Consider the following 27,009-nt stretch of genomic DNA (forward strand, 5'->3'; position numbering starts at 1 on the left):
CAGAATCTGGACTCATCGCTGTACATAACATTCCTCCACATGTTCAGGTTCCAGTTGCCGTCACCAGCGCAAACAGGCCTGACGGTGAAGGGCAGTCATGGCAGGCCTCCTGGCAGCCCTACGAGACCGGAGATCGGCTGCGTGCAGTCTGTTCCGAATTGTCTGGGCAGAGAGTCGTTGGCCATATCGTCCTGCAAACCTTGACTGCAAATCTGTAGAAGACAGCCTACGGTTCCTAAGTGCTGACGGGGTGAGGAAACAGTCTTCTTCGGGTGTCTTCTTGGGACGCCCACTTCGCGGCCTGTCTCTGACATCCCCCGTTATATGGAACTTGGCCTTCACTTTGGAGATGGTACTAGGGCTCACTCCAAATAATGCCGCAACTTGGTTTTGCGGTACACCAGCTTGAAGTTGCCCTATCGCACGGGCCCTATCCAGATCAGTCAAACGTGACATGCCGATTCTTGGAGCAGACACCTACTGACCACTGTAGCAGGGCCCATGCTCACAGATGCTGCCAATCAGGTGCCAATCAGGCACCTGATTGTCAGCACCTGGGGGTACCAGAAGCTCAAAACAAGAGTCAATAGCAACAGCAGAATAAGCTGTTTGGCATTGGCAGAGAAGATTTGGCAAATTTTTCATGGGCGCAACCCATATACTCAGCTCTGCTGCTCATCCCACAAATGCATGTTCCTTACAAATGTGGCACCATTTAAAAGGGAAATAAACAGGCTTTCCAACGGTATAAGATTTATTGCCAAGAAGCATTGTTACAACAAAGAAATAATCTACCAAACACAAATTTCCTTACTTTTTGTGCTATGTTTAGCTGCATTTTATTAGTTAACAGTTTCAGTCTAACAATGGTTATGCACAATATAACATTTAATTTCACAGTACATTCTTAATCAGATGGTTTGAAGGTTCATTGTAATTGTGTTAAAAATGCCAAGGTAACAATTGTGCTGAAATGTGTGCAAAATGGCTAGTAATACTGCACTGTATAACAATACTATTTCAACAAACCCTATCCCGTTTGTATCCTACAAAAAAAAGAATGCTTCTGAATTGTGACAAGAACATTGTAAAAACTAAAAGTGTGATAGGAAGCCAAGCTGAAACCAATCTCGGTTCAGTATTGAGTTTGTCAGTACATGAAGAGTTTGTGGTATAGTAAATGTATACCAAGATTCAGCCACAAGTGACATTAACATACAATTAAGCAGAGTTTTTGTAAAAAAAATCATTTGATATGCTGTCCTTTCAAATCCCCATCAAAAGGAGTTTTTAGCCAACATACCAAGAGCATACTGCAATTTAAAGTAATTAGCACCAGGAGAGACAGTTTGATAGATGATAAACTATATTCAACAGACAAAGTCAATTAGGATGTGCAGAACTATGAGATGTAAAGTGAAATATTTGTTTACACAGACTATAGAAAAATAATTGGAGAGTCTTGGCATTCAACAATTTGGATGGTGTTTCTGGGGACCAAAACAGCAATTAGTTCAGGTCAACGATTTTTCATTAAAACTGCTGTTCAACCTGAAATGTTTCAATGAATGTCACCCATCCCACTGATTATTCCCAGCACCTACAGCAATTTAATCGAGATTTAATCCCATCATGGCTTTTACTCTTGGTGACTGGTTCTTAGAACTGCAATATTCAAAAAAGTGTTTGACTTAGATATTGATTTTTGATTAACCAAAATCAAAGAGTTATTGGAAATTTCCTATTATCTGACGTCCAAAGGAAACTTGAACTAATTATTTTGATCAACTAACTCTGAATATACCTTAAAGCTTTTATTCTAAAACTGCATTTAAGAATCTGGAAACAAATTGAAAGCTCATTGACAATACCAGATTTGGACAACTGATTCAAACATGGACGTGCTAAGTGAATGTTCAATAGCTCCAGAATAGAAACTTAAAAACGTCACCTGTTTTCCTACTACCTGTGATTACATTTTGGCAGCTGTTTTGATTTTTACTCCACCTCTTGCGGACAGCATACAATTATTACTCCATAAAATTAAGATTAAAGACTTTTGAATTGGGCAAATTCCTCAATCTTCATTCTCTACCTACCACCTACCATTGTATGTAGGATCATAGGAGGATTGATAAATAACTGGCAATCACCAAATTACTTAGAGGAACAGTCTGATATACTGCAAGCGGGGAAACTTGGGATCTGCTCCAGCTCTGCAAAATGTATTCGGAATGGGTTTTTTTATGCACTGTTTTCACCAATCTTGAGCTTTCCTCCATCTTCAAAGAATGTGTGGCCAAAAGTCATAAGAGGTTCTCCTAAAAGGAAATAAAGGAAAAGATTAACAACATTGGCCGTTCAAGAGTCAAAGTTAAATAGTTTAGATTTGAACATTCCTGTCTTTTTCTGGGCACCCAATGGTTAAAATTGAAGTTTTCCCTGCAGTCAGATATATGCAAGATTTGGTCAATGTTCTCAAAATACCAAAAGGAATTTACAAAATGGAATTAATGGGATATAGTCTAAAAATTAAAGCGCCCCTTTCAGGAAATATGGGAAAGTATAAAACAACCACCTCAGATCTCCTTTGTTTCTTTCCTCCTACCTTAAACTTATGCCCTCTATTTCAAGATTCCTCTGCCTTGGCGAAAAAGATTATTGACCATTTGCCCTCAACTCTATAAACCTCGATAACATCTGTCTCCTACACTGCAGTGAGAATAAACCCAGCCTATCCAGTCACTCCTTTCCAAACAATATCTTGGCAAATCTCTTATGTATTTTCTCTGCTACTACCGCATCTTTCTTGCAGTGTGATCAGAAACTGTACACAATACACTAAATGCAGTCTGACCAATGTTTTGCACAACTGCTAATTGGGCAATAAATGTGTCATGGTCCCATTTCACTGACGCTAATCTGACTCATCTTCAAGCTCTCATATTAATCTAAAACATGCTTGTATAAATCTACAAAATTATATTTGCTGTTATCTTCTCATTGTCTGTGCCAATACAAACCATATTCCACTGGTTTTCTTTCTTCTCATAGCCTGTATCAATATTAAACTAATCCCTCTGCTCTCTATTAATCCAGATTTAACACACTATCTCACCCTTCTCTTAGCCCTGCATCATTCCATTAATACCAATAGCCTGCTGTTCCAACAGCTCTGTATCAGATTACTGACATCACTCAACTATGGGAATCTAAGATTAATCCCGTTGATGCAGGTCTACAGAAAGAAAAAATCTTAACTGTTCCACTATCACTACATAAACTGCCAAAAATCTAAAATTAATCTTTGCTCTTTCCAACTAGTCATGAATAACTGATCTTTGTGCTCTCGTGCTAACCCTTAAATTCCTATCTCTTGCTCTGATCCACTCTGTAGTTGCTGATTGCCTCCAGATATCTAATCCAAACACCACTCTTTTTTTGGCTAAACAGGCATTGATAACCTGTACTGCTGTTACTGAATCATAATTCTGGTGACCCCACACGTAGTAGTTGATTGGAAAGCCATTTGAAATGATCACCATGTGTGATGTTTTCTTCTTCGCCCTGTTAGGCAATTAAAACCATCTTTGATTATGTATGTTGCATAAACAGGGACCACATCATATCATGTTACACCCAGCCACACCAATCAAAAGAAGAATAGAACAGGATGTGTAAGAAGGAACTGCAGATGCTGATTTAAACTAAAGATAGTCTGAAGAAGGGTCTCAACCCAAAATGTCAACCATTCCTTCTCTCCAGAGATGCTGCCCGAGTTACTCCAGCCTTTTGTGTCTATCTTAAGAATAGAATAGGACCCTAATTACAAGGAAGTCAGCCATTTAAAAAAAAGAAAACAGCAATGTACTGGAGGAACTCCACACCAGGCAGCATCTGTGGAGTGAAATGGACAGATGACCTCCGGGCCACGACTCTTCTGCAGACTGATGAAGTGGGGGAAGCGCCTTTTTCTTGCAGTGATTTCAGAATTATTTGTTTGCAATTGAGCAACTGTGGCCATTTGGTTTAGGCTGAATAAGAGGATTGTAAAGCAGTAGCATGTTTATGCACAGCAAGATCTTACAAACAAGGTATTGAAAAGATAATGTAAAAAGGTAATATTTTAATTAACCTCCTGCAGAACACTAGGAGAATGCTCCTGTTTTCACTTGAATCATCCTCCGGGATCATTAATGCTACTAAATTGTCTGGGTTTAATGATCCTAAATAAAAGCAACAGCAAGGAGTCAACCCAGATTATGTGCTCGTTTCTGGGATAGATTCTAAACCGTTAACCAAAAGATGATATCATTCTTGTATTCTGATAAAAGGTAAAGCATAAAAGAGGAAATAATGTATTACTTTAGTAATCATTCCTGCAATGTTGGGAATGGTGCTTACCCATCCTCCTGAATGTCGAATCCAGGTCAGCAGGTTCGTATTGATATAATTCACCATTGCAGTCTTGACACTGGGAAGCAGTTCAGGCAGTTCCTTAGCAATATACATTCCCAGAATGACAGTAGTTCTCAGCATGTTCATTTCTGGACCCAACTGTTGTGCATTTGTGAGCAGCACATGGTTGTTGCTCAGTTCAGTCACCATTTTCGAAAACACTTCGGAAGTCTTGAAAAGTACATTACATTTTCTTTAGAGAGTTACCAAACAAAAATCACGTGTCTGTTAATATCACACTGTTTAAGAGGGTATGTGTGAAGTAACTTTGCCTTTCAGCAGCTATTCTATTTCTTTAGTTTTACTTGGTGCTCTATGACATGCCTTTTAATATTTATTTATTTTCCTGTTGTATTTAATGTCTTCCCAATAAGTAATGTAAAATTGCAGCAATTAACGGCCTCATAGGTCATAAGTGACAGGAGCAGAATTAGACCATTCGGCTATCAAGTTTACTCCGCCATTCAATCATGGCTGATATATCTCCCCCTCCTAAACCCATTCTCCTGCCTTCTCCCCATAACCCCAGACACTCGTATTAATCAAGAATCTATCCATCTCTGCCTTTAAAATATCCATTGACTTGGCCTCCACAGCCTTCTGTGGCAAAGAATTCCAGATTCACCACCCTCTGACTAAAGAAATTCCTCCTTATCTCCTTCATAGAAAGAAACATAGAAAATAGGTGCAGGAGGTGGCCATTCGGCCCTTCGAGACAGCACCGCCATTCATTGTGATCGTGGCTGATCATCCACAATCAATAACCCGTACCTACCCTCTCCTCGTGTCCCTTGATTCCACTAGCCCCTAGCTTCCTAAAGGAACGTCCTTTAACTCTGAGGCTATGACCTCTAGTCCTAGAAGCTCCCACTAGTGCAAACATCCTCTCTACATTCACTCTATCCAAGCCAAGCCTTTCACTAATATGTACATTTCAATGAGCCCCCCCCCCCCCCGCCAATTCTTCTAAACTCCAGTGAGTACTGGCCAGTGCGGTTAAACGCTCATCATACATTAACGCACTAATTCTTGGGATCATTTCTTGTAAACCTCCTCTGGACCCTCTCCAGAGCCAGCACATCCTCAGATAAGGTGTCCAAAATTGCTCATAATACTCCAAATGTGGCCTGACCAGAGTCTTATAGAGTTTCGTCGATATATAAAGTTCTAGTGAGGGTAGTTGGCCAACAGGGCGGGGGTCCAAGAGGAGGGGGTTCGCTGGAGACGGGAGAAGGGGTCATCACTGGGGGGTGAAGACTCCTTCCCATGGAAAAAGGCTCGGAGGTGGAGGTCTGAAGGAGGGTCTCGACTCGAAACGTCACCCATTCCTTCTCTCCCGAGATGCTGCCTGACCTGCTGAGTTACTCCAGCATATTCCCTCCAGGAATATAGGGCCTTAGAGCCTCAGCATTACATCCCTGTTTTGGTATTCTAATGTGATGTATTATCTTGTGATGTAATGCACCACAGGCCTGTGTTATGTATTATAATGTTCCTCCTGACTGAGAAGGTACAGAACAGAAGAGAAAAAAAACAAGTGATAAAAACACAAAAGAGAGTGATGGAAATGGGACCCAAATTATAGAACTGCAGCATTTGGTGTCCTCCTTTATTGCCTGTTTTTATGTCAAGTTAAATTAATTTTTTTGGACAGTATTGTAGCAAATTGCAATATTTCTCCTTCTACAAATGCAGCCTGAACTGGTGAGTTCCCCAGAATTTTGTTTTTATTTTGGATTTCCAGCTTCTGCGTTTTTTGGATTTTCATATTTTCTTTCTTCTTCCATCACCACAACAGGCCAATCCATTAAATGCATGCAATAAAGTCCAGAAAGAAACCATATCAACACTGGTCAAGTGATGTACTCATCTAGGCAAGTGGACAGTATTACTTCACACTGCCTGGAGTGTCAGAAGAAATTATTTGCTACAAGATATCCAGCCTGCACTCTAGTTTGTGGCCACTCCAATTTAGTTTTTGGTCCTGCCTTCAAACATAAAGGTGGTGAGAATTTCCTGACAGAGATTTATCATTGCCTGCTGTGACATAAATGTTGCTTACCATTCATCAGCCTATGCCTGAAAGTTGTCTATATCTTGGTCCATGCTGGATGCATGATCATTTGCTGAGAATTGACTACATTGTACAAAGAACATCTTCATTTCTGACCTTGTGAAGGAAGAAATGGATCTGATGAAGCTGTTAAAAGCGGCTGTGCCCAGGAGAGTCGGAATTAATTTATTTAATGATATTGTAGATTCACTACACTGGTTCCAGGGATAGTGGGTTTATTGAATGAGAGGGACCCAGTTCTCTCTGTAGCTCGGATAAAGTTCTAAATACCTGATAATTTACCGGCTCTTGTAACCTGGGATGAAATGTCTTCATTTCCCGCTGAAGATTGTCATTGTATTCATCTCCGAGCTTCCGCAGACACTGAGCTACCTTGAGAATTGCCTCATCCTCCGAAATAGGACCTGTATGCAATATAAATGAACCAGGAAACAAATAAATCCTCTCCTGATTTATATCTCAATAGGATTGCATTCAAACTTGTGGAAATCCTGCCAATAAGTGAAGAGTATTTTGTGTTGTGCCCCGAGTCAGGACCTAACTTGGGTTTCACCCATGACAACAATTACTCTAGAAGAATAAGAGGTACATGTTAGCTACATCGCCAAGTTTATCTTCAGCGCATTGCTCATGGGACTGCAGCCAAACTGCTATGACAATGGGGGAGGATTACCATAAATGCCCGTCTTGCTGGTGATAGCTGTACCACACAAACATGTACCTGCTTGGATTCATCTATATTACTACACATCAAGAGCCTTTCTCCATTTGCCAGGACCCAAATCCAACCTACATTCCCCGGACGCACCAGTTTACTCTTACATCTCAAAGATGTGCAAGTTAGTAGATAAACTGACCACTGTAAATGTCCTTGTGGGTAGATGAGTTATTAGAAAATGGGGTGAATTAGGTCAAGAGTGCTTAATTGTCATATGTACCATCAACAGAACAATGAAATTCTTACCTGCAGCAGGTAAAAGGCCTGTTATACAATACCATGAGATAATATAAGCAAAGATTAAATAAATTATTTAAATAAATGATTTACAGGCTATTCCCAGGTACACATTCAGAGAGTCATCAAGTGCTGCTAGAATATCATCAACTTGGTGAAAGACACTCTTTGGTCGGCCCAAAACTTGTTGGCCTCTCAGCAGAGCGAGGTGTCCACCAGTTAATGTTACTGACTGGCCCATTCCAGATTGTAGAAGTGAGTGCCGAGGGAATTTAGACAGTTGAGAGGTGACTTCAATGAAACTTACAGAATAATAAAAGGCATAGATGGATGAGTAGATGTGGAAGAACGTTTCCACTGCTGGGGGAGTCTATGACCAGAGGTCATCGGCTCAGAATTAAGGGCACTCTTTTAAAAAGGAGGCGAGGAGGAACTTCTTTAGTCAGAGGGTAGTTAATCTGAGGGACTCATTGCCAAAGCGGTGTGGAGGCCAAGTCAGTGGATATTTTTAAGGCAGAGGTAGACAAATTCTTGATTAGAATGGGTATCAAGGGTTATGGGGAAGAAGGCAGGAGAATGGGATTCGGAGCCAGTGATCAGTCATGATTGAATGGCAGAGCAGACTCGATGGGCTGAATGGCCCAATTATATTCCTATAATTTGGGACTCCCTCAACGCCAAGGCTCCGTGGGGAAGAATCATTCTCGGGTTCTTTTGCAGTTTGACATCTAGTCCAGTGGAGACACCGCTCAAACAAGGGAACGGATCTCACCCGGTGGAGGTCAACAATGGCAAGAGTGTATCAAGGAACTGTAGATGTTGGTTTAAACCGAAGATAGACACACAAATCTGGAGGAGCTCAGTGACTCATGCAGTAGTTCTGGAGAAAAGGAATAGTAGAGACCCTTCGTCAGATTAGGATGTCTGGTTTAAGGATAGTTACAGACCCTACTCAATATGACACTCATGAATGATTTGACGCTGCGAACATGGGAAGTGTTTTTGCACTGTTTTTGTTTTGTATAAACTTTTAAAATTCTAGATAAAGTTTGTTTTTGGAATCCCTCTTCTCTTCCTCCATGTTCCTTGCTCCGTTGCCACCTCCCCACCCATTACAGTCTCTCCCCCATCCAAAGAACCAATGAAGGGGGCCTTCCCCCTCCCACACCAACGACGGCGGACGCTCACAGGGCACCGGGCGCGGATATCAACCCTCTTCCCGCCAGTCCCGACAACGAGCAGCGGGCCGTGCCTACCTGAGCTGTCGCTGTCGCAGTCGCAGTCTGTCTCCAGCAAGCCCCATGGATCCTGATCCAGCAGGTGTTCTATGATGATCGCTGTCTGCTCCTTTAGGTCGCGCATGATGCGGCGTACTGCAGTGGGCCCGCGCCAAGCAATGAACCGAAAGTGCGGCCACGCCGCGGGTTAAGGTCAAACCCGGCCCCTCCCCCACACTCTCCAGCTCGGCCACGCCCCTCCGCCTCCCCCACACTTCCCAGCTATGGCCGCTCCCCCACACTCTCCAGGCCGGTCACGGCCCCTCCCCCACACACTCTTTCCACGGCCACGCCCCCACACTCACCAGCCCGGTCACGCCCCCTCCTCTCACACTGAGCTCCAACCCGGCCACGCCCCTCACACTCTCCCGCCCGGTTACGCCCCTCCCCCCACACTCTCCAGTGCTGCCACGCCCCCTCCGCCCACAACCCCCAGCTACGGCCCCTCCCCCACACTCTCCAGCCCGGCCACGCCCTTCCCTCCGCACACTCCCCAGCCACAACCCCTCCCCCTACACTCTCCAGCCCGGCCACGCCCCTCCGCCCCCCCCACACTCCCCAGCCACGGCCCCTCCCCCACACTCTCGTGCCCGGCCACGACCCCGCGCCCCACACGCTCCAGTTCGGCCACGCCCATCTCCCCCATACTCTCCAATCCGGCCACGCCCCTCATCTCACACTGAGCTCCAACCCGGCCACGCCCCCACAATCTCCAGCCCGGCTTCGGCCCCGCCCCCCCACACTATCCAGCCACGGCTCCTCCCCCACACTCTCCAGCCCGTCGACGTCCCCGCCCCCCAAACTCTCCAGACGGGCACGCCCATCCCCCCCCACTCTCCAACCCGGCCACGCCCCCTCCTGTTACACTGATCCCCAACTCGGCCACGCCCCACACTCACCCGCCAGGGTCACGCCCCTCCCCGACACTCTCCAGCAAGGCCACGCCCCCTCCAACCCCCACACTCCCCAGCCACCGCCCCTCCCCACACTCTCCAGCCCGGCCACGGCCCCTCCCCACACTCTCCAGCCCGGCCGCGCCCCCTCCGCCCCCCCCAGCCACGGCCCCTCCCCCACACTCTCCAGCCCGGCCACGGCCCCTCCCCACACACTCCAGCCCGGCCGCGCCCCCTCCGCCCCCCCCCCCCCCAGCCACGGCCCCTCCCCCACACTCTCCAGCCCGGCCACGGCCCCTCCCCCACACACTCCAGCCCGGCCGCGCCCCCTCCGCCCCCCCCCCCCCCCCCCCCAGCCACGGCCCCTCCCCCACACTCTCCAGCCCGGCCACGGCCCCTCCCCACACACTCCAGCCCGGCCGCGCCCCCTCGGCCCCCCCAGCCACGGCCCCTTCCCCACACTCTCTAGCCCGGCCACGCCCCCTCCGCCCCCCCACACACTCCAGCCCGGCCACGCCCCTCCCTCCACACACTCTCCCGCCCGACTCCGGCTACCGGGCTGAGCTCGAGCACGAAAACGTGCTGATCTCGATCGTTCACGTCGCCCTCGCAACTTCATCCCAATTCGTGCCTTGTACCCCTCCTGATCATTGCCCCATTCCCATCGTTTTCTTCTTCCTCATGCTGCCCCCTCATTTTTCCGACACCCATACTCCATTGTCCCATATTCACATTTACAACACCCATTATCCAACCTCACCCTCCAACGTTTTCCTTCCTCACATCCCATGCTCACCGGCCATTCCACATATCTAATTTCGACTCCCCCCTTCACTGCTTCCAACTTCTCCTATCCCTATTCTCACCTCATACCCACATATCCCCTGAATGTCCCCTTTCCCATCCATGCTCTGTCGTCCTACATGACACTCGACCCTCAATCCCTGTCTCTACCCCTTCATCTGCATTCCATCCAGCTTCCTTTCATTCCAACTCCTTCTATCAACTGTGGCTCCATCCCTATCCCCTTCCTCCATTTCACCTCACTCCATAGTTTTTCTTCTTGCTCCATCTCCATTGCTAAGGGAGACACTGTAGCGACCATAGAGAATGGTCCAGGTCGTCGAACCCTCAGATTGGCCAGCGAGGTCACGTGTGAACGCGACCATGGGGATTGGTCAAGGGAGCGACATCGCTGATTGGCCAGCGTGGTCATGTGCGCTTTTGGCGCCCGAAATGTTCAGTTCGGCGAAGTCTTCGAAGAAGACAGTAAGTTTTTGATGGTTGTCCTTTACCTTGTTGTTTAACTCTATTCGAATATTGCGGCTGCAATAAACTTCTTCTACAACCAACAAGTTTTCGGACTCGCCATATTGGTGACCCCGACGTGATCTGGACGATCACCGACTATGCAGGGACACGACGCCTCGTTGTTGATTGCCGCGCCTGGCACACCGGAGTTAAGCGCGGTAAGCGTTCACCTTCCGTTGTTTTGGACACATTCACCGCAATCTTGGTTTGTCCACACCGAAGCTCAATTTCATATAAAGAAGATATCGGACGACTCCACGATGTATTACTACCTCGTCAGCGCTCTATCACCGGAGACGACCACACGCGTGATGCGGTTCATCGTTAATCCGCCTGCGGAAAACAAGTACGAGGCCATGAAGAAAGTGTTACTGCGAACCTTCGGGTTTAATAGGCATGATTGCGCTGCAAGACTTCTGCACCTACCGGATCTCGGAGATCGACGGCCTTCCGTTCTCATGTCCGAAATGATGATGCTAGCCGGTGAGCATACGGATTGCCTTATGTTCGAACAGGCATTCCGAGAGAAGCTTCCTGAGGATGTCCGACTGCTGCTCACGGATTGTTCTTTTAAGGACCCCGAAGCATATGCAGCGAAAGCGGACGCGCTCATAGCGGCTAAAAACAAGGCAAGCGGTTCGATCAACAAGGTCTCGACATCAGTGACCACGCCACAGCGACATCAAGATGGCGCCGCGTCTCCCGCCATTTCTCCGAAAGCCCGCCAAAAAGATCCGTACAAGCGCGGCTGGTGCTATTATCACCTACGATGGGGTAGCGAATCCCGCAACTGCCGCTCACCTTGTACCTTCGCGGGAAATGCCTCGGCCGATCGTACATAGGGGCAGTTACGATTGGCCAGAACCGACGCCTCTACGTCCATGATCGATTCACGGACACAGAATTTTTGGTGGACACAGGAGCCATCGTCAGTATAGTGCCGCCGACCGACCTCGAAACCAGAACGGGTAAGACAGGTCCCACCCTCATCGCGGTTAATGGCAGCCCCATTCGCACTTTCGGTATACGGAAGATGTCCCTTGTGTTAGGCCTCCGCACGTACGAATGGCCATTCATCATAGCCGACGTCAGACAAGCGATCCTGGGCGCAGATTTTCTCTGGGCTTTTTCACTGGTCCCTGATGTCCGCGGTAACGACCTCCGACCCTCCGCCGGAGAGGAGCCCGTCGCTCCGACCATCGCCTCCCCGCCCAGCCCTACTGTCCAGGCCGTCGTCGCGGCCCCTGACTCGTATGCTGAGATCCTGGCGGAGTTTCCAGAGCTGCTCATCCAACGTTTTGACACGCCTTTGGCCAAGCACGGCGTGGTCCATCACATCCGCACCGAAGGCCCTCCCGTTTTCGCTCGGGCCAGGAGACTACCGCCAGACAAACTGGTGGTGGCACGGGCGGAATTTAGGAAGATGGAGGAAATGGGAATTGTCCGTCAGTCCGACAGCCCGTGGGCCTCGCCGTTGCATATGGTCTCCAAGGCATCTGGGGGGTGGAGACCATGTGGCGATTATCGGCGTCTCAATGCTGTCACCACGGCTGATCGCTACCCCATACCGCACCTACAGGACTTTTCGTCTGGGCTGGAAGGAGCGGTGGTGTTCTCCAAAATCGATTTGGTGCGAGGATACCACCAGATTCCGGTGCGACCGGAGGACATACAGAAAACTGCAACGATTACTCCGTTCGGGTTGTTTGAATGGTTGCGTATGCCTTTCGGTTTAAAGAACGCGGCACAGGCTTTCCAACGACTGATGGACCGTGTGGGCCGGGGTTTACCCTTTTTGTTTATTTATTTAGATGACATCCTGGTCGCCAGCCCCTCAGTGCAGGAACACCAGGTCCACTTGCGGACTGTGTTCCAGCGGCTCCAAGACCACGGGCTCATTATCCAACCCTCCAAGTGTCAATTCGGCCTCCCTTCTCTTGATTTTCTAGGGCACAGAATTACCCCTGCCGGCGCCTCCCCTTTGCCCGAGAAGGTGGAGGCTATCCGGGCATTTCCCAGGCCCACCACAGTAAAAGGACTACAGGAGTTCGTAGGCATGGTTAATTTCTACCATAGGTTCGTTCCGGCAGCTGCGCGGGTCATGCGCCCGCTTTTCCAGTGCCTTGCGGGAAAACCGGTAGAGTTGATATGGTCCCCGGCCGCAGAGTCGGCTTTTACAGCAGCTAAGGCAGCCTTGGCAGACGCCACCATGTTGGTCCACCCGAGCCCCTCCGCCCCCACGGCCCTGACGGTTGACGCCTCTGACGTGGCGGTGGGCGGGGTCTTGGAGCAGCAGGTCGGTGGCCGTTGGCAGCCGTTGGCAGCCTTTGGCGTTTTTCAGCCGGCAACTAAATTCGGCTGAGCTGAAGTATAGCGCATTTGACCGAGAGCTTCTGGCCCTCTATTTAGCTGTTCGTCATTTCAGGTACTTCCTTGAGGGCCGCCCATTTGTGGCCTTTACGGACCACAAACCATTAACATTTGCATTTTTCAAATTGTCTGACCCATGGTCGGCCCGCCAGCAGCGGCACCTGACTGCTATCTCCGAATTTACCACCGATGTCCGTCATGTCGCGGGTAAGTTTAATGCCGTTGCTGACGCCCTGTCTAGACCTGCTTTTTCCCCTATTTCGGCGGTGGACTGCGAGGTGGATCCCCAGGAGCTTGCGGAGGCACAGCTTCTAGCGGATACCGCTTCGGCATACCAGTCCACCACTTCGGGATTGAAGTTGGCTCAGGTAGCCTGCGGGTCGGAAGGCACAAAAGTCTGGTGCGATGTTTCTCCTCCCCGTCCCAGGCCGGTAGTACCGCCCTCCCTTCAGCGCCGGGTTTTCGATGCCATTCATGGGCTGGCGCACCCGTCCATCCGCTCCACATCTGCTTTGGTAGCAGCTCGGTTTGTCTGGCATGGCCTACGGAAACAGGTAGCGGGTTGGGCGCGTTCCTGCGTTCCCTGTCAGACCGCTAAAGTCCAGCGCCATGTCCAGCCCCCCGTACAGGATTTCGAGGTCCCAGCAGTTCGTTTTTTCCACATCCACGTGGATTTAGTCGGGCCTTTGCCTTCCTCCCGGGGCTACACCCACCTCCTCACGGTGGTGGATCGGTTCACCCGGTGGCCAGAGGCTTCCCCATTGTCTGATATTTCGTCAGCGTCTTGGGCCAGGACTTTGGCCCTCCATTGGGTAGCTCGTTTCGGGGTCCCGGCAGTTATTACCACTGACAGGGGGCCGCAGTTCACTTCGTCCCTCTGGACCGCGCTCGCAGAACTGTACGGTTCCAAGTTACAACCCACTACTGCATATCACCCCCAGGCAAATGGACTTGTAGAAAGGTTCCACCGTCAACTTAAGGCGTCCCTCAGTGCAAGGCTTGAAGGCCCGGACTGGGTAGACCAGCTCCCCTGGGTTCTTTTGGGCATCCGGACTGCTCCTAAGCTAGATCTCGGTGCGTCGTCCGCGGAGCTAGTATATGGCTCGACACTTCGAGTACCCGGAGATTTGTTTCCGGACCCTTCAGACCAGCTGCCTACAGTCCCATCAGTGTTAGCATCTCTCCGGGAACGGGTGGGCTCCCTGGCTCCAGTCCCGACTTCACGTCATGGGTGTCCCATGGTACATGAACCGCCTTCCCTGAAGGACTGTGAGTTTGTTTTTCTGCGAAAAGATTCCCATCGCGCCCCGTTGCAGAGGGTCTATCAAGGGCCGTTCCGGGTTTTGCGTAAGGGAACGGCTACCTTCACCTTAGACATGTGCGGCAAGAGTGAGCTCGTCTCGGTGTCCCGGCTCAAACCTGCACACTTGGATCCGGATCAACCAGCCCTGGTCGGTCAAACCCCTAGGAGAGGCCGACCTCCGTTAGTTCCGCTCAGTCCAGGACCCCCCGTTCCGGCAGTTCCTCCAGGACCCCCCGTTCCGGCAGTTCCTCCAGGACCCCCCATTCCGGCAGTTCCTCCAAGTCCGGAACCCCCGGCTCCTGTGGTTGAGGCTGTCCCTCTCCGTACTCGTTATGGTCGCGAAATCCGGCTCCCTGCTAGGTTCCGTACCTCGGGTTCTGGGGGGGGGTCATGTAGCGACCATAGAGAATGGTCCAGGTCGTCGAACCCTCAGATTGGCCAGCGAGGTCACGTGTGAACGCGACCATGGGGATTGGTCAAGGGAGCGACATCGCTGATTGGCCAGCGTGGTCATGTGCGCTTTTGGCGCCCGAAATGTTCAGTTCGGCGAAGTCTTCGAAGAAGACAGTAAGTTTTTGATGGTTGTCCTTTACCTTGTTGTTTAACTGTATTCGAATATTGCGGCTGCAATAAACTTCTTCTACAACCATCAAGTTTTCGGACTCGCCATAACACAAACAATCTCCCGGAAATACTAGGGGACCGAGGATCCAGTGGGAATGAGGAACTGAAGAGAATCCACATTAGTCAGAAAATGGTGTTAGGTAAACTGTTGGGACTGAAGGCAGATTAATCCCCACGGCCTGATGGTCTGCATCCCAGAATACTCAAGGAGGTGGCCCTATAAATCGTGGATGCATTGGTGATCATTTTCCAATGTTCCCTCGACTCTGAATCAGTTCCTGTGGATTGAAGTGTAGCCAATGTAACTCCACTTTTTAAGAAAGAAGGGAGAGAGAAAACAGAATTATGGACCAGTTAGCCTTACATCAGTAGTGGGGAAGATGCTGGAGTCGATTATTAAAGATGTTATAACAGCGCATTTGGAAAGCAGTAACGGGTTTGGTCAAAGTCTGCATGGATTTAAGAAGGGCTAATCATGCTTAACTAACCTTTTGGAATGTTTTGAGGATGTAACAAGTTGAATGGATATGGGAGAGCCAGTGGATGTGGTGTATCTGGACTTTCAAAAAGCTTTTGACAAGGTCCCACACAAGAGATTAGTGTGCAAAATTGGAGCACATGGTATTGGGGGCAGGGTACATGGATAGAGAACTGGTTTTTTTTAGAGATACAGTGCGGAAACAGGCCCTTCGGCCCACCGAGTCCGCGCCGCCCAGCGATCCCCGCACATTAACACTATCCTACACACACTAGGGACAATTTTTAACATTTACCCAGTCAATTAACTTACATACCTGTACGTCTTTGGAGTGTGGGAGGAAACCGAAGATCTCGGAGAAAACCCACGCAGGTCACGGGCAGAACGTACAAACTCCGTACAGACAGCGCCCGTAGTCAGGATCAAACCTGAGTCTCCGGCGCTGCATTCGCTGTAAGGCAGCAACTCTACCGCTGTGCCACCGTGCCGCCCTGCAGACAGGAAGCAAAGAGTAGGAATTAACGGGTCCTTTTCAGAATGACAGGCAGTGACCAATGTCAGTCTTGGTGCTGGGACCTCAGATGTTTACAATATATTAACGATTTAGATGAAGGAATTAAATGTAATATCTCTTAAGTTTGCGGATGACAAAAAGCTGGGTGGTAGATGCAGTATAATGTGGATAAATGTGAGGTTATCCACTTTGGTGGCAAGAATTGGAAGGCAGATTAATATCTGAATGGTGTCAGATTAGGAGATTGGGATGCAACAAGACGTGGGTGTGCTTGTACAGTCACTGAAAGTAAGCATGCAGGTACAGCAGGCAGTGAAGAAAGCAAATGGCATGTTGGCCCACATTGCGAGAGGATTTGAGTTTAAGAGCAAGGAGGTCCTACTGCAGTTGTACAGGGGCCTGGTGAGACCGCACCTGGAGTATTCTGTGCAATTTTGGTCCCCTAATTTGAGGAAAGACATTATTGCTATTGAGGGAGTGCTGCGTAGGTTCACCAGGTTCCCGGGATGGCGGGACTGACGCATGATGAAAGAATGGGTCGACTGGACTTGTATTTGCTGGAATTTAGAATGATGAGAGGGAATCTTATAGAAACATATAGAATTCTTAGCAGATTGGACAGGGTAAATGCAGGAAAAATGTTCCCGATGTTGGGGTAGTCCAGAACCAGGGATCACAGTTTAAGAATAAGGGGTAGGCCATTTAGGACTGAGATGAGATGAAAAAACTTTTCACTGAAAGAGTTGTGAATCTGTGGAATTCTCTGCCACAGAAGGCAGTGGAGGCCAATTCACTGGATGTTTTCAAGAGGGAGTTAAATTTAGCTCTTCGGGCTAAAGGAATCAAGGAATATGGGGAAAAAGCCAGAACGGGGTACTGATTTTGGATGATCAGCCATGATCATATTGAATGGTGGTCCTGGCTCGCAGGGCCGAATGGCCTACTCCTGCACCTATTTTCTAAGTTTCTATGCTCTTCTCCATCCCATCTTACGCTCACCTCCCCAATTCCTCAGCATTCACCGTGGAGTGTCTTTAGTCTGCACCTTATGATGGAAGCCATTCTGTGGTGCCTTACATCTGTCAGAGAGAAAAGGAAAGGGGATCTGGATTGATAGAACTGCTGCACTGGGAGTCGGTATGGATCTGTTGGACCACATAATCTGCTAGTGTACCATGATAAGTAAGTGGTAATGGCTTATGGCTTATTTAAAAGCACAATTGTGAAAATAAATACAAACTTCAATGATTTCTGCAGTATGGTCTCCATATTCAAAAATATTTTAATAGCTCAGAGCAGCATAAGTGTACATGGAGAAAAGATTCAATATTAAAATGAAGAGCGGGAGTAGTCCTTTAAAGCCTGTTACGGCAGTTTACCAATATCATGACTGATCTTATGCCTCTAGGTGATTTCCAGCCCATGTCACAAACACCTGAGATATCTGAACTACTATCCACATTTTTGGTGATCCTCAGACTATCCTTGCTGGCTTTACCGTGCACTAATCGTTATTCCCTCTATACACTAAATGGCTCGATTGTAATCATGTATTATCATATCATATCATATCATATATATACAGCCGGACTTACAGCAGTATTGTCTTTCTGCTGACGAGTTAGCATGCAACAAAAGCTTTTCACTGTACCTCAGTGACAATAAACTAAACTGAATTGAATCCTCTAAGTATCCAGAAATGTATTGATCTATGTAGTGACTTAAGATGATTAAGATGAGGTATTAAATGTATTGCATTGTTTATCTGTTAAAACTGATATATTTTACAAATATTACTAGATCAAGATTCTTCAGATTTGTATATCTGCTCATCTTTCACTTATTCTTTGGTATCTAGATTGTGCCTTCTTGCTACCAGGTGCCCGCAAGGCACTGTGTTCTGAGATTCTGATACAGTGCGCGTGTTCAAGCAGAGGAGCAGGGGTGGGGGGTTGAATTGGATGACAGCAGAATCTCTCAATGAATTTTAAAAGATTGTGCACAGGAAATAAGTGTATCTTCAAAAGAAAAACCCCACCGCATAGGATCATAGGTGATAGGAATAGAATTAGACCATTCGCACATCAAGTCTACTCCACCATTCAATCATGGCTAATCTATCTCTCCCTCCTAACCGCATTCTCCTGCCTTCTCCCTCATCCACAGTGCTTTCATCAGAGATTCCTTATGCCCTAGATGTGCCTCAATGCCCTTCATTTTTGTGGCAAGAGCAGCAATGTGATGCTTCCTTAATTTGAAATAAAACACAAACGCAAGTTGAAATATTCAGTTCTAGGTGCTCAGTCATTAACTACTCCTGAAATTTTTCGAAGTGGAAGAATATCCCTTTCAACAGCTGAAACCTGTACATCCAAAACTGCAAATGCCAACTAAACTTCAAACTGTCATGTTTGCACTCTGGGCTTTGGGCTTTTGTCCTGTTTTGCACATACTTCCAAAGTAGGTTCATTGAATAGAACAGTAAGGTAAAGGTGAAGAACCTGACACTTCTTTACGACTGCCTGCATTTCAGATTTATAGCGAATAGCAACATTTATAAATACCTACTGGTGATTATAGAAACATTCAATCAGATTTGGCAAGGTGGAGAGATGATTGCAATTCAATATTTCCAAAATTGCTAACTATGCACCATGGCCAACACTCAATGATGGTCTTAGAAAATATAATTTTCAATGGCTTTGTCCAAATAGTGAATCACATTATTTCTGTGCAATAATCTTTTTTGCAGGGCGGTGGTGGTAGATAGCCATTGACTGGATTTCTTGTATGTTTCTCACTCAATATCAATATTTGTCTGAAGGAAAGAAAATGTAATTAAACAGACGGAAATGTGACAGCAGCCATTCATGTTTTCCAACTATTGTATACACTTCTGCCTGTGTTTATCATTTGCAATCCTACTGTATCCTACCATGAATACTGTATCCTACCATGAATACAGGACCCCTTTCCTGCGAATATTCCATCACCATATACATTACTTCATGTGTATACACCTTCCCAGACATCTTGGCAGAAGAGTTAAACGAGTATTTTGGTTCTGTCTTCATTAAGGAAGACACAAGCAATCTCCCAGAAATACTAGCGGACCGAGGATCTAATGGGAGGGAGGAACTGAAGGGAATCCACACTAGTCAGGAAATGGTGTTAGGTAAACTGTTGGGATTAAAGGCAGATAAATCCCCAGGGCCTGATGGTTTGCATCCCAGAGTACTCAAGGAGGTGATCCTAGAAATCGTGGATACATTGGTGAGCTGGGGGAACAGATGGAAGCAAACAAAGATTAAAACAAAGAAAAAGAGGCAGAGGGAGGAAGGTGGAGGTTGATAATGGGTCACAAAGGAATCTGATAAGGTGATAATGGGAACCATTAAGGGAGAGAGATGAATTAGTAAATGTTAATATTTTTACTTTAAAAACCAATGTAAAGGAGAAACAACTTTCTAAAATATTGTTTATTTTGATAAACATGGGGCACACAGACAGGAATTCGACTACCAAAAGTATTGGTTCATTTCTGTTTAAGTACAGCAATATACAACACTGCATATTTCAATGTTAAGTTTCTTCTTGTTCCCTAAAGTGAAGTCTATGCCTTTATCCTATATCGCCATCCTCATATATACTCGTCTTTTTATTAACCTATTCCCTGTGTATTTGCAGCACCTAAAAAACTGTTCAGATGGTGTGCTGATATTCTTGACAAATTTTGTCTCATTCCATTTATAGTCTACGATCATACATTTCCAAGTTACTTTCTTTTGAATTAACTCTCCATAGTTTACCATTTAGCCTTTACTGTAGTAGATTCCTATTCCAGCCACTCTCATAAGAAAACATTTTTCTTATGTGTCTGCACTCCCCAATCTATTCATAGTTTAAGATCTTTATTGGCTTTCCACATTTTAAACAAAATGCAGCAGATGCTGAACATCTGAAATAAAGCAAAAAATACCGAAAATACTCAGCATATCAGGTTATGTGCAGAAAGAAATATAGTTAATGTTTCAGATCAATGATCAGAATCAGAATTTCAGGGGAACTAAACTGGGAAAGGAAGATAAGAATACTGAGCTAACTTTTAGGTGACCTCTCGCTCCCTCCATCTCTTAAGGCATGTGAACTATTTTCCAATACGGTGAACAAAATCTTCCAAAACTTGTTCAAGGAGAATGAATTCGCAGTTGAAGAAAGCAGAGGAAAGCAAAGGTCACTTGAAATTAGAGAAGTCAATGTTCATACCACTGAGATGTCAGCTGCCCAAGCAAATTATGAGATGCTGTTCCTCCAAAGTGAGCGCTGGGCCTCACTCTGACAGAAAGGTCAGAGTGGGAATGGGAGGGGGAGTTAAAGCGTTTAGAAACCGGAATCTAAAGTGTCAGAGCATCAGGCACAAATACAGGGCAGAACATACAAATAGTTGTAGGTTATTCCTAAGGAATAGAGAATTAGGCAGTTTCACAAGGTAAAGTACCAGGCATATCTGCACAGTATAAAGAACTTTACCTGCAGATTCCAAATTGGGCTGAAGGCATCGAAAGCCCATCGAAGGATCATTGTCATCATCTTCTTCTCCCAGCAGAATATTGACAAGGTATTCAGTCTGTTCTTTAAATGACGGAGTCACAGCCATTTGGAGAAGGAAACCTCTGCCTGAAGTTACTGTGACTGACACTTCTTTATAGTGCACCTTTATGCACAAAATTACTCAATAACCTCAATTGTTTTCAGCCACACCCATTTACTGGTAGAGAATGTTTAGTTATTTCGCTTTCTGTGTAAGCAAGTATCCAAGAAACAGGATTATTTTCCTATTGGTTAATGAGCTAGAGGCAATGTTGTTGTCAGTGTGACTGCATGTTTCAGTATAATTGTGAACCCATGGAATTCCACAGAAACTGGAGGATTTTAGATGCTTAAAAATGAGTCATCGGGTGGCGTGGCGATGGCAGCCTCGCCTACAGTCTATCTGTCTGTTTCATCTATTGTTTGTTATTTTTAGTGTGTTTAAAAACTATGTGTTAATGTTCTCTGGTTTGTTTTATGTGAGGGGGGGGGGGGGGGGGGGGTGTCAGGGGAAACTTTTTTTCAATCTCTTACCTTGCCAGAGATGCGATTGTTTTCTGGATCGTATCTCCGGTCACTCTGCGGCCTAACTTCGTGGAGCTGGAGGCCTTGCTTCGGACTGACTTTGAGCCCCACCGTAGGATGTGGACTAACCATTGTAAGGGGTTTCTGCGCCGAGCTTTCGCCCGACCTAAGGTCCCCGTGCCTTGCTCTGACCCCTTGACCAGGCCGCGCACACTGGTTCCCCGTGAGTGGTTCGACCCACTCACCCCCTACGGTTCTAGACACTGGACTTAGATGCAGGAGCGTTTATAGTGCAGAAAATTCAACCAGACCAGATTTGAAGACCAGGGTTTAAATGGAAAAGGCTTTTATTTAGCGCTTGGGACTATTGTACATGAATACTTATACAGTTCTATAAGACATATCTATAAGACATATACCGAATACATGAATACCTTTTACTCCGAATTCTAAAACGCACAGTTCTACAAGACATATACACAACTGTAAGATGGGGAACGTACGACACATCGCAAAATTGACCAACACATATTCCTTTACACACCCACGTTTATTCAAACCACCCTCCCCTCTACACTAAACTATGTCCAGGATATGTAAGATCGGGGTGCATGCTCACCATGGGGCTATTACTGGAGTTACTGGCTGTTCGTTTTTCAGTATTTCTTCTCGAGTTGCGTGCCTGTTCCTCTCTCTTGCATCCGTTCTTCTTGCCTGTCTTTTCTTCCTCCTGCATCCGTTTTTTTTTCTTCTTGCGTGAGTTGCAGGTTTCTTCAAGCATGAGATTAAAACCCAAAGGTCGTGGCCAGTTATACTATTCTGACCCGTCCTATCTCCCGCCAGATCTTGGGATCTCTTTGTTCAAAAAGATATGTATGAGTTCTCTCTCTGATCTGCGCTTATGTCCGGGGGTACCGGGGATGGCCAGACGGTGTTAATTGGTATTTCGTTGCGAGGTGATGGGTTTAACTGGTTTCCCATCACCTACCAGGTAGTTTTCTATGGGCTATTGTGCCCCCCTTAACGAGATTAACTGTGTAGGTCGGCTTGGGGCATTGTGAGTATGCTGATGTCAGCGCCCCAGTGTCTGGACTTCGACCTGGTTTCGCAGGTTTCTGCATGGCCAATACCCATCCATTGTTCTGGCCGTGGCTTTGCAGAAACCTAGAGACTGGGCTGTAAGGTTTTTACTTTTGTGGCTGGTCACGAGGTCCTGCAGCCATCTTAGGACCCACAGATTGTGACATCCCTTGGTAAACTGACCGCAGCCTTTCTCCGCTATCAGCCCCAGTCTCCCGTTTAAAATGTCCAAACTGCAGCTCTTTGGTTTGGGGATGCTTTCAGAATGAGGGAAAACTTCTCAAATCTTACACCATCAGAGCCGATTCCTTGCCTGGGATCGACGCTCCAACTGAGGTCTGCGGACTTTAACATCGAGGAGCTCGCAGTCTCGGGTTGAGACTGACGTCAGGAAGCTCCAAAGCCGCATTAGCCCCGACCGGGGTAGATTGCCCGGCACGGGGGAGCTGATATTACCCACGATGCAGGAGCTTGTGGATGCTCATCGCCCCAATGAGGAAAGCCCGACTGCCGGCTACGGGAATGAGCAATTGAGTTTCAATGTACTGGCAGCAAAGTGATGCAGCAGTTGGTGCTGCTACTGTTGCCATCTGATTTTGACAGTTAACGTGACTACACCTTCTCTCACCCTGCCTCTTGGAGGTACACCATCCCTTACTCCTAACTTTCCGTCTCTACCGCATCTGCTCCCAAGATGAGGCTTTCTATTCCAGGACATCTGAGATGACCTCTTTCTTCAGGAAACGTGGTTTTGCCCCCTACTGATGATGAATGAAGCTCTCACCCACATCCTCGGCGCCCCGCAGTTCTGCTCTCACTCCCTTCCCCCCTGTAAAGTTCCTCAGGTTATGTCCACTAAAGCTGTTGTTTCATTGCTGCAGCAGGCCAAGCTGGCAAAATCGCAGCCTGATCGTGAGTCGGCAGCAGTTCTTGGTTTTTCACAAGGGTAGGCTATCAAAACAACATGGTTGGGTGTTTTAAAGATGATTTAAGAGGAAAGGGTTTTTTTAAATACAGGGATTGGTTGTTACATGCAACTAGCTGCCAAAGGAGTTGGTGGACTCAGCAACAATCACTATGTTTAAAAGACAGTTAGACAGATTATTAAATAGGTAAGATATAAAAGACACAGATCTAATGTGGGTAAATTTGATTGTTGTAGATGGGCTGAAGGACCAATTTCTAAGCTGTATCCCTCTCATGATTAAATGTTTGCCTTGGTTTGGGCTGTTACCCATGGAGTGTTCACCATTATCACGTGGAAAGAACATTTAAGGACGATCAACACAATGCTGCAGTAGCTCAGCAGGACAGGCATCTCTGGATAGAAGGAAAGGGTGACGTTTTGTGTCGATCCTTTCTTCAGACCATCATGTTTGTACAAGCAGTAAACTTGTCAGTAAACAAGTCTGAAGAAGGGTCTCGATCCGAAACGTCACCCATTCCTTCTATCCAGAGATGCTGCCTGTCCCGCTGAGTTACTCCAACATTTTGTGTCTATCTTCAGTGTAAACCAGCCACTGCAGTGCCTTCCTACACAATATTTAAGGCAGTATGTCTGTAAGGTTCCAGCTGGAGAATTACTTTCAAGTAAAGAAAATGCTAATTAAAGTGGATCTGTCAATTGTCTTTTTTTTTTTTACAGGTATGACGGCAATTCTTTGCTGAACAGTATTGAATATTATGACCCTATCATTGACAGCTGGGATATAGTAACTTCAATGGGAACTCAACGCTGTGATGCTGGTGTGTGCGTGCTGCGGGAGAAATGAACTAACCAAGAACAAGAGGAGCAGTCACACAGGAGACTAGAGTCTCGGCAATGATTTATCTTTGCCCTCAGTTGTGCAGTTTGTTTCAAAGTGCAATATTTGGACTTAAATGTAAATCCTTCCATAAATAGACAATAGACAATAGGTGCAGGAGTAGGCCGTTCAGCCCTTCGAGCCAGCACGGCCATTCAATGCGATCATGGCTGATCACTCTCAATCAGTACCCCGTTCCTGCCTTCTCCCCATACCCCCTCACTCCGCTATCCTTAAGAGCTCTATCCAGCTCTCTTGAAAGCATCCAATGAACTGGCCTCCACTGCCTTCTGAGGCAGAGAATTCCACACCTTCACCACTCTCTGACTGAAAAAGTTTTTCCTCATCTCCGTTCTAAATGGCCTACCCCTTATTCTTAAACTGTGGCCCCTTGTTCTGGACTCCCCCAACATTGGGAACATGTTTCCTGCCTCTAATGTGTCCAATCCCCTAATTATCTTATATGTTTCAATAAGATCCCCCCCTCATCCTTCTAAATTCCAGTGTATACAAGCCCAATCGCTCCAGCCTTTCAACATACGACAGTCCCGCCATTCCGGGAATTAACCTAGTGAACCTACGCTGCACGCCCTCCATAGCAAGAATATCCTTCCTCAAACTTGGAGACCAAAACTGCACACAGTACTCCAGGTGCGGTCTCACCAGGGCCCGGTACAACTGTAGGACCTCTTTGCTCCTATACTCAACTCCTCTTGTTATGAAGGCCAACGTTCCATTGGCTTTCTTCACTGCCTGCTGTACCTGCATGCTTCCTTTCATGCATCAGAGAATAAGCAGTAGTTTGCACAGAAAAAAAGTTCTGCAGCCCAGAATCTAGATTAAATGAGAGTTGGAAAACTGATAGTAGATTAACATGAGAATTTGTTTTAATCTCTGATCCATCACCACCAAGAGAGTAAAGAGTATCGAGGGCAAGAAGGACCGGCGTTCTTCTGAACATGAAGGGTGATGGTCTAATGTCCACATGTTGTCCTGTCACTGATTAACCTTTTCAATTGTAATTAGCTCACACTCGTATCAGGACAGTGAACACAAGATGGGTTCAAATCCTCACTCTTACTGAGAGATCATTGTTTTATTAAGACAGCATTTTATTTATATCAAGTGCCTTTTCAGTCCTATGCACCAATTATATACCCTCTCCTGTAACTGTCCTTTAATTATTTGAACAGTAAATTGTACTTGTAAGGAAAGAAAACTAGTTTTGAGGACATTTGTATAACCTTTGTGTTTGTAAAACATGATGTAGATTTTCAGTTAATAACTGTGAAGCACTCTGGTGCACCAGACAATTTCCTCATCATCCCATCAAATGAGGGAGTAACACCTTTGAATCCCTCTGGCTTTCTCCTTTGCTGCATTATGCCATTTTGTTCTCAGTTGTATATGTGCCCAGAGGGCCATCGGAACACAGCTACCAGACTTGGAGGGCATCTGCAACACACGATGCCTCAGAAAAGCCACCAGCATCCACGAAGACTCTTCACACCCCTGCAACAGTCTGTTAGAACTCCTTCCATCGGGCAGACGATACAAGGCCTTCTACGCCTGCACCTCCAGACTCAGGAACAGCTTCATTCCCAGGGTCATAGCTGCTATGAACCGGTCCTGCTGAGACGGATGGTCACAACGCATAGATCAACTTGCACTTACCCTGTCTAAAACTGTTACAATTGTTTCGTTGGGTTGCTGTTTAAATTACTTAAATTATTGCATCGTATGGGAGGCGCATTCCCAATCTCGTTGTACACCTGGGTACAATGACAATAAAGATATATTGTATTGTATTGAATGTTGTGGGGCATTTCTGCTGCCTGTTCCATTGTCCAATAGCTTAGGCTCGAAGTGAAATATGTTGAAATGCATAAAGAACTGTCCATGCAGTTACGCTAGTGAGATTACAAGGTACACTGCAAAAATACCTGCCCAGCAGTCACTGTGCAGCAACTTTAAATAAACTATGGAAATACTAAACAGGCATATTCTAGAACTAATTCCCACCTTTCTACACCTTTAACAATCCCACCTCATGTTTATTCAGCGTATATAAATGCATCTGTTATTTCTCCAACTATTCCTTGAGGGAGCATATTCTACATGTGTTCACAAGATTGAAAAAGAGCCCCCACTATTGTGGAGGCCAATCAATGCACTGGGACTCAGACATAACTACTGTAGCTCAGAGGGTAGGTCAGGATAGGTTTTCTGTGATTTTGTGACTTATTATAAATGTGTCATGCATGGGACAATTTGGGTGCGTACAGAAATGCGCTCCATTTGCCTGAGTGCATCTAACAAGTGTTCTTCACCCTATCCATCACTGACAATGTATCTGTGGTATTTACCTGCTGCAGCAACTCACCCAAGACTTCAACAGCATTTCAGGAATTATTTTCACTAAAAGGACAAAGAAGAATGGTAACACTTTTAATTTCCCTCCAAGCCAGACCATCTTGGTTCAGAAATTTCCCATTCCTTTAGTTACAGAGTCAAAATCATGGATCGTTCCTTCACTTGACCAGCTTCCCAATCCAATGGGTAACAGTGGCTTAAGATCACTTGCTTACTTGCATCTGCAAGAGTAATTATACCAATGAATAAATATTATCGACTTAATGCTTGCATTGTGTAAACTGATTCAAAACACTTGCAAGAGTTCCAATTTAGAAAATATAAGCATAATCTCAATATAGCTGCATTTTATTAAAGTTAATTTTCAGTCACAGTACAT

At 46.4% G+C, this 27,009-nt stretch overlaps 1 protein-coding gene across 2 annotated transcripts; it reads right to left on the reverse strand.

The window, feature by feature from the left end:
- Positions 1-736: 736 nt before the first annotated feature.
- Positions 737-8,933, reverse strand: LOC144605320 (bcl-2-like protein 15). Of its 2 annotated transcripts, none has more exons than XM_078420447.1 (4): positions 8,744-8,933; positions 6,815-6,936; positions 4,405-4,629; positions 737-2,321 (listed from the first exon to the last, which is right to left on the reverse strand). In XM_078420447.1, the coding sequence occupies exons 1-4, from the start codon at positions 8,847-8,849 to the stop codon at positions 2,307-2,309; spliced, it is 468 nt and encodes a 155-aa protein (XP_078276573.1). In that variant the 5' UTR covers positions 8,850-8,933; the 3' UTR covers positions 737-2,306. The 2 variants fall into 2 exon arrangements, with proteins under 2 accessions (XP_078276573.1, XP_078276572.1); XM_078420446.1 differs by having other exon boundaries at positions 6,803-6,936.
- Positions 8,934-27,009: the final 18,076 nt, after the last annotated feature.

The sequence above is a fragment of the Rhinoraja longicauda genome, chromosome 24 (genome assembly GCF_053455715.1).
Source record: "Rhinoraja longicauda isolate Sanriku21f chromosome 24, sRhiLon1.1, whole genome shotgun sequence".
NCBI classification, from domain to species: domain Eukaryota; kingdom Metazoa; phylum Chordata; class Chondrichthyes; order Rajiformes; family Arhynchobatidae; genus Rhinoraja; species Rhinoraja longicauda.

What these genes read in the sequence shown, in the direction of transcription:
- LOC144605320 (XM_078420446.1), bottom strand. Translation starts at nt 8,849, where the DNA reads ATGCGCGACCTAAAGGAGCAGACAGCGATCATCATAGAACACCTGCTG. An exon ending in CTGCGACAGCGACAGCTCAG is followed by an intron (nt 6,937 to 8,743) that starts GTAGGCACGGCC and finishes TATTGCATACAG; the next exon opens with GTCCTATTTCGGAGGATGAG. An exon ending in AAGAGCCGGTAAATTATCAG is followed by an intron (nt 4,630 to 6,802) that starts GTATTTAGAACT and finishes GTACTTTTCAAG; the next exon opens with ACTTCCGAAGTGTTTTCGAA.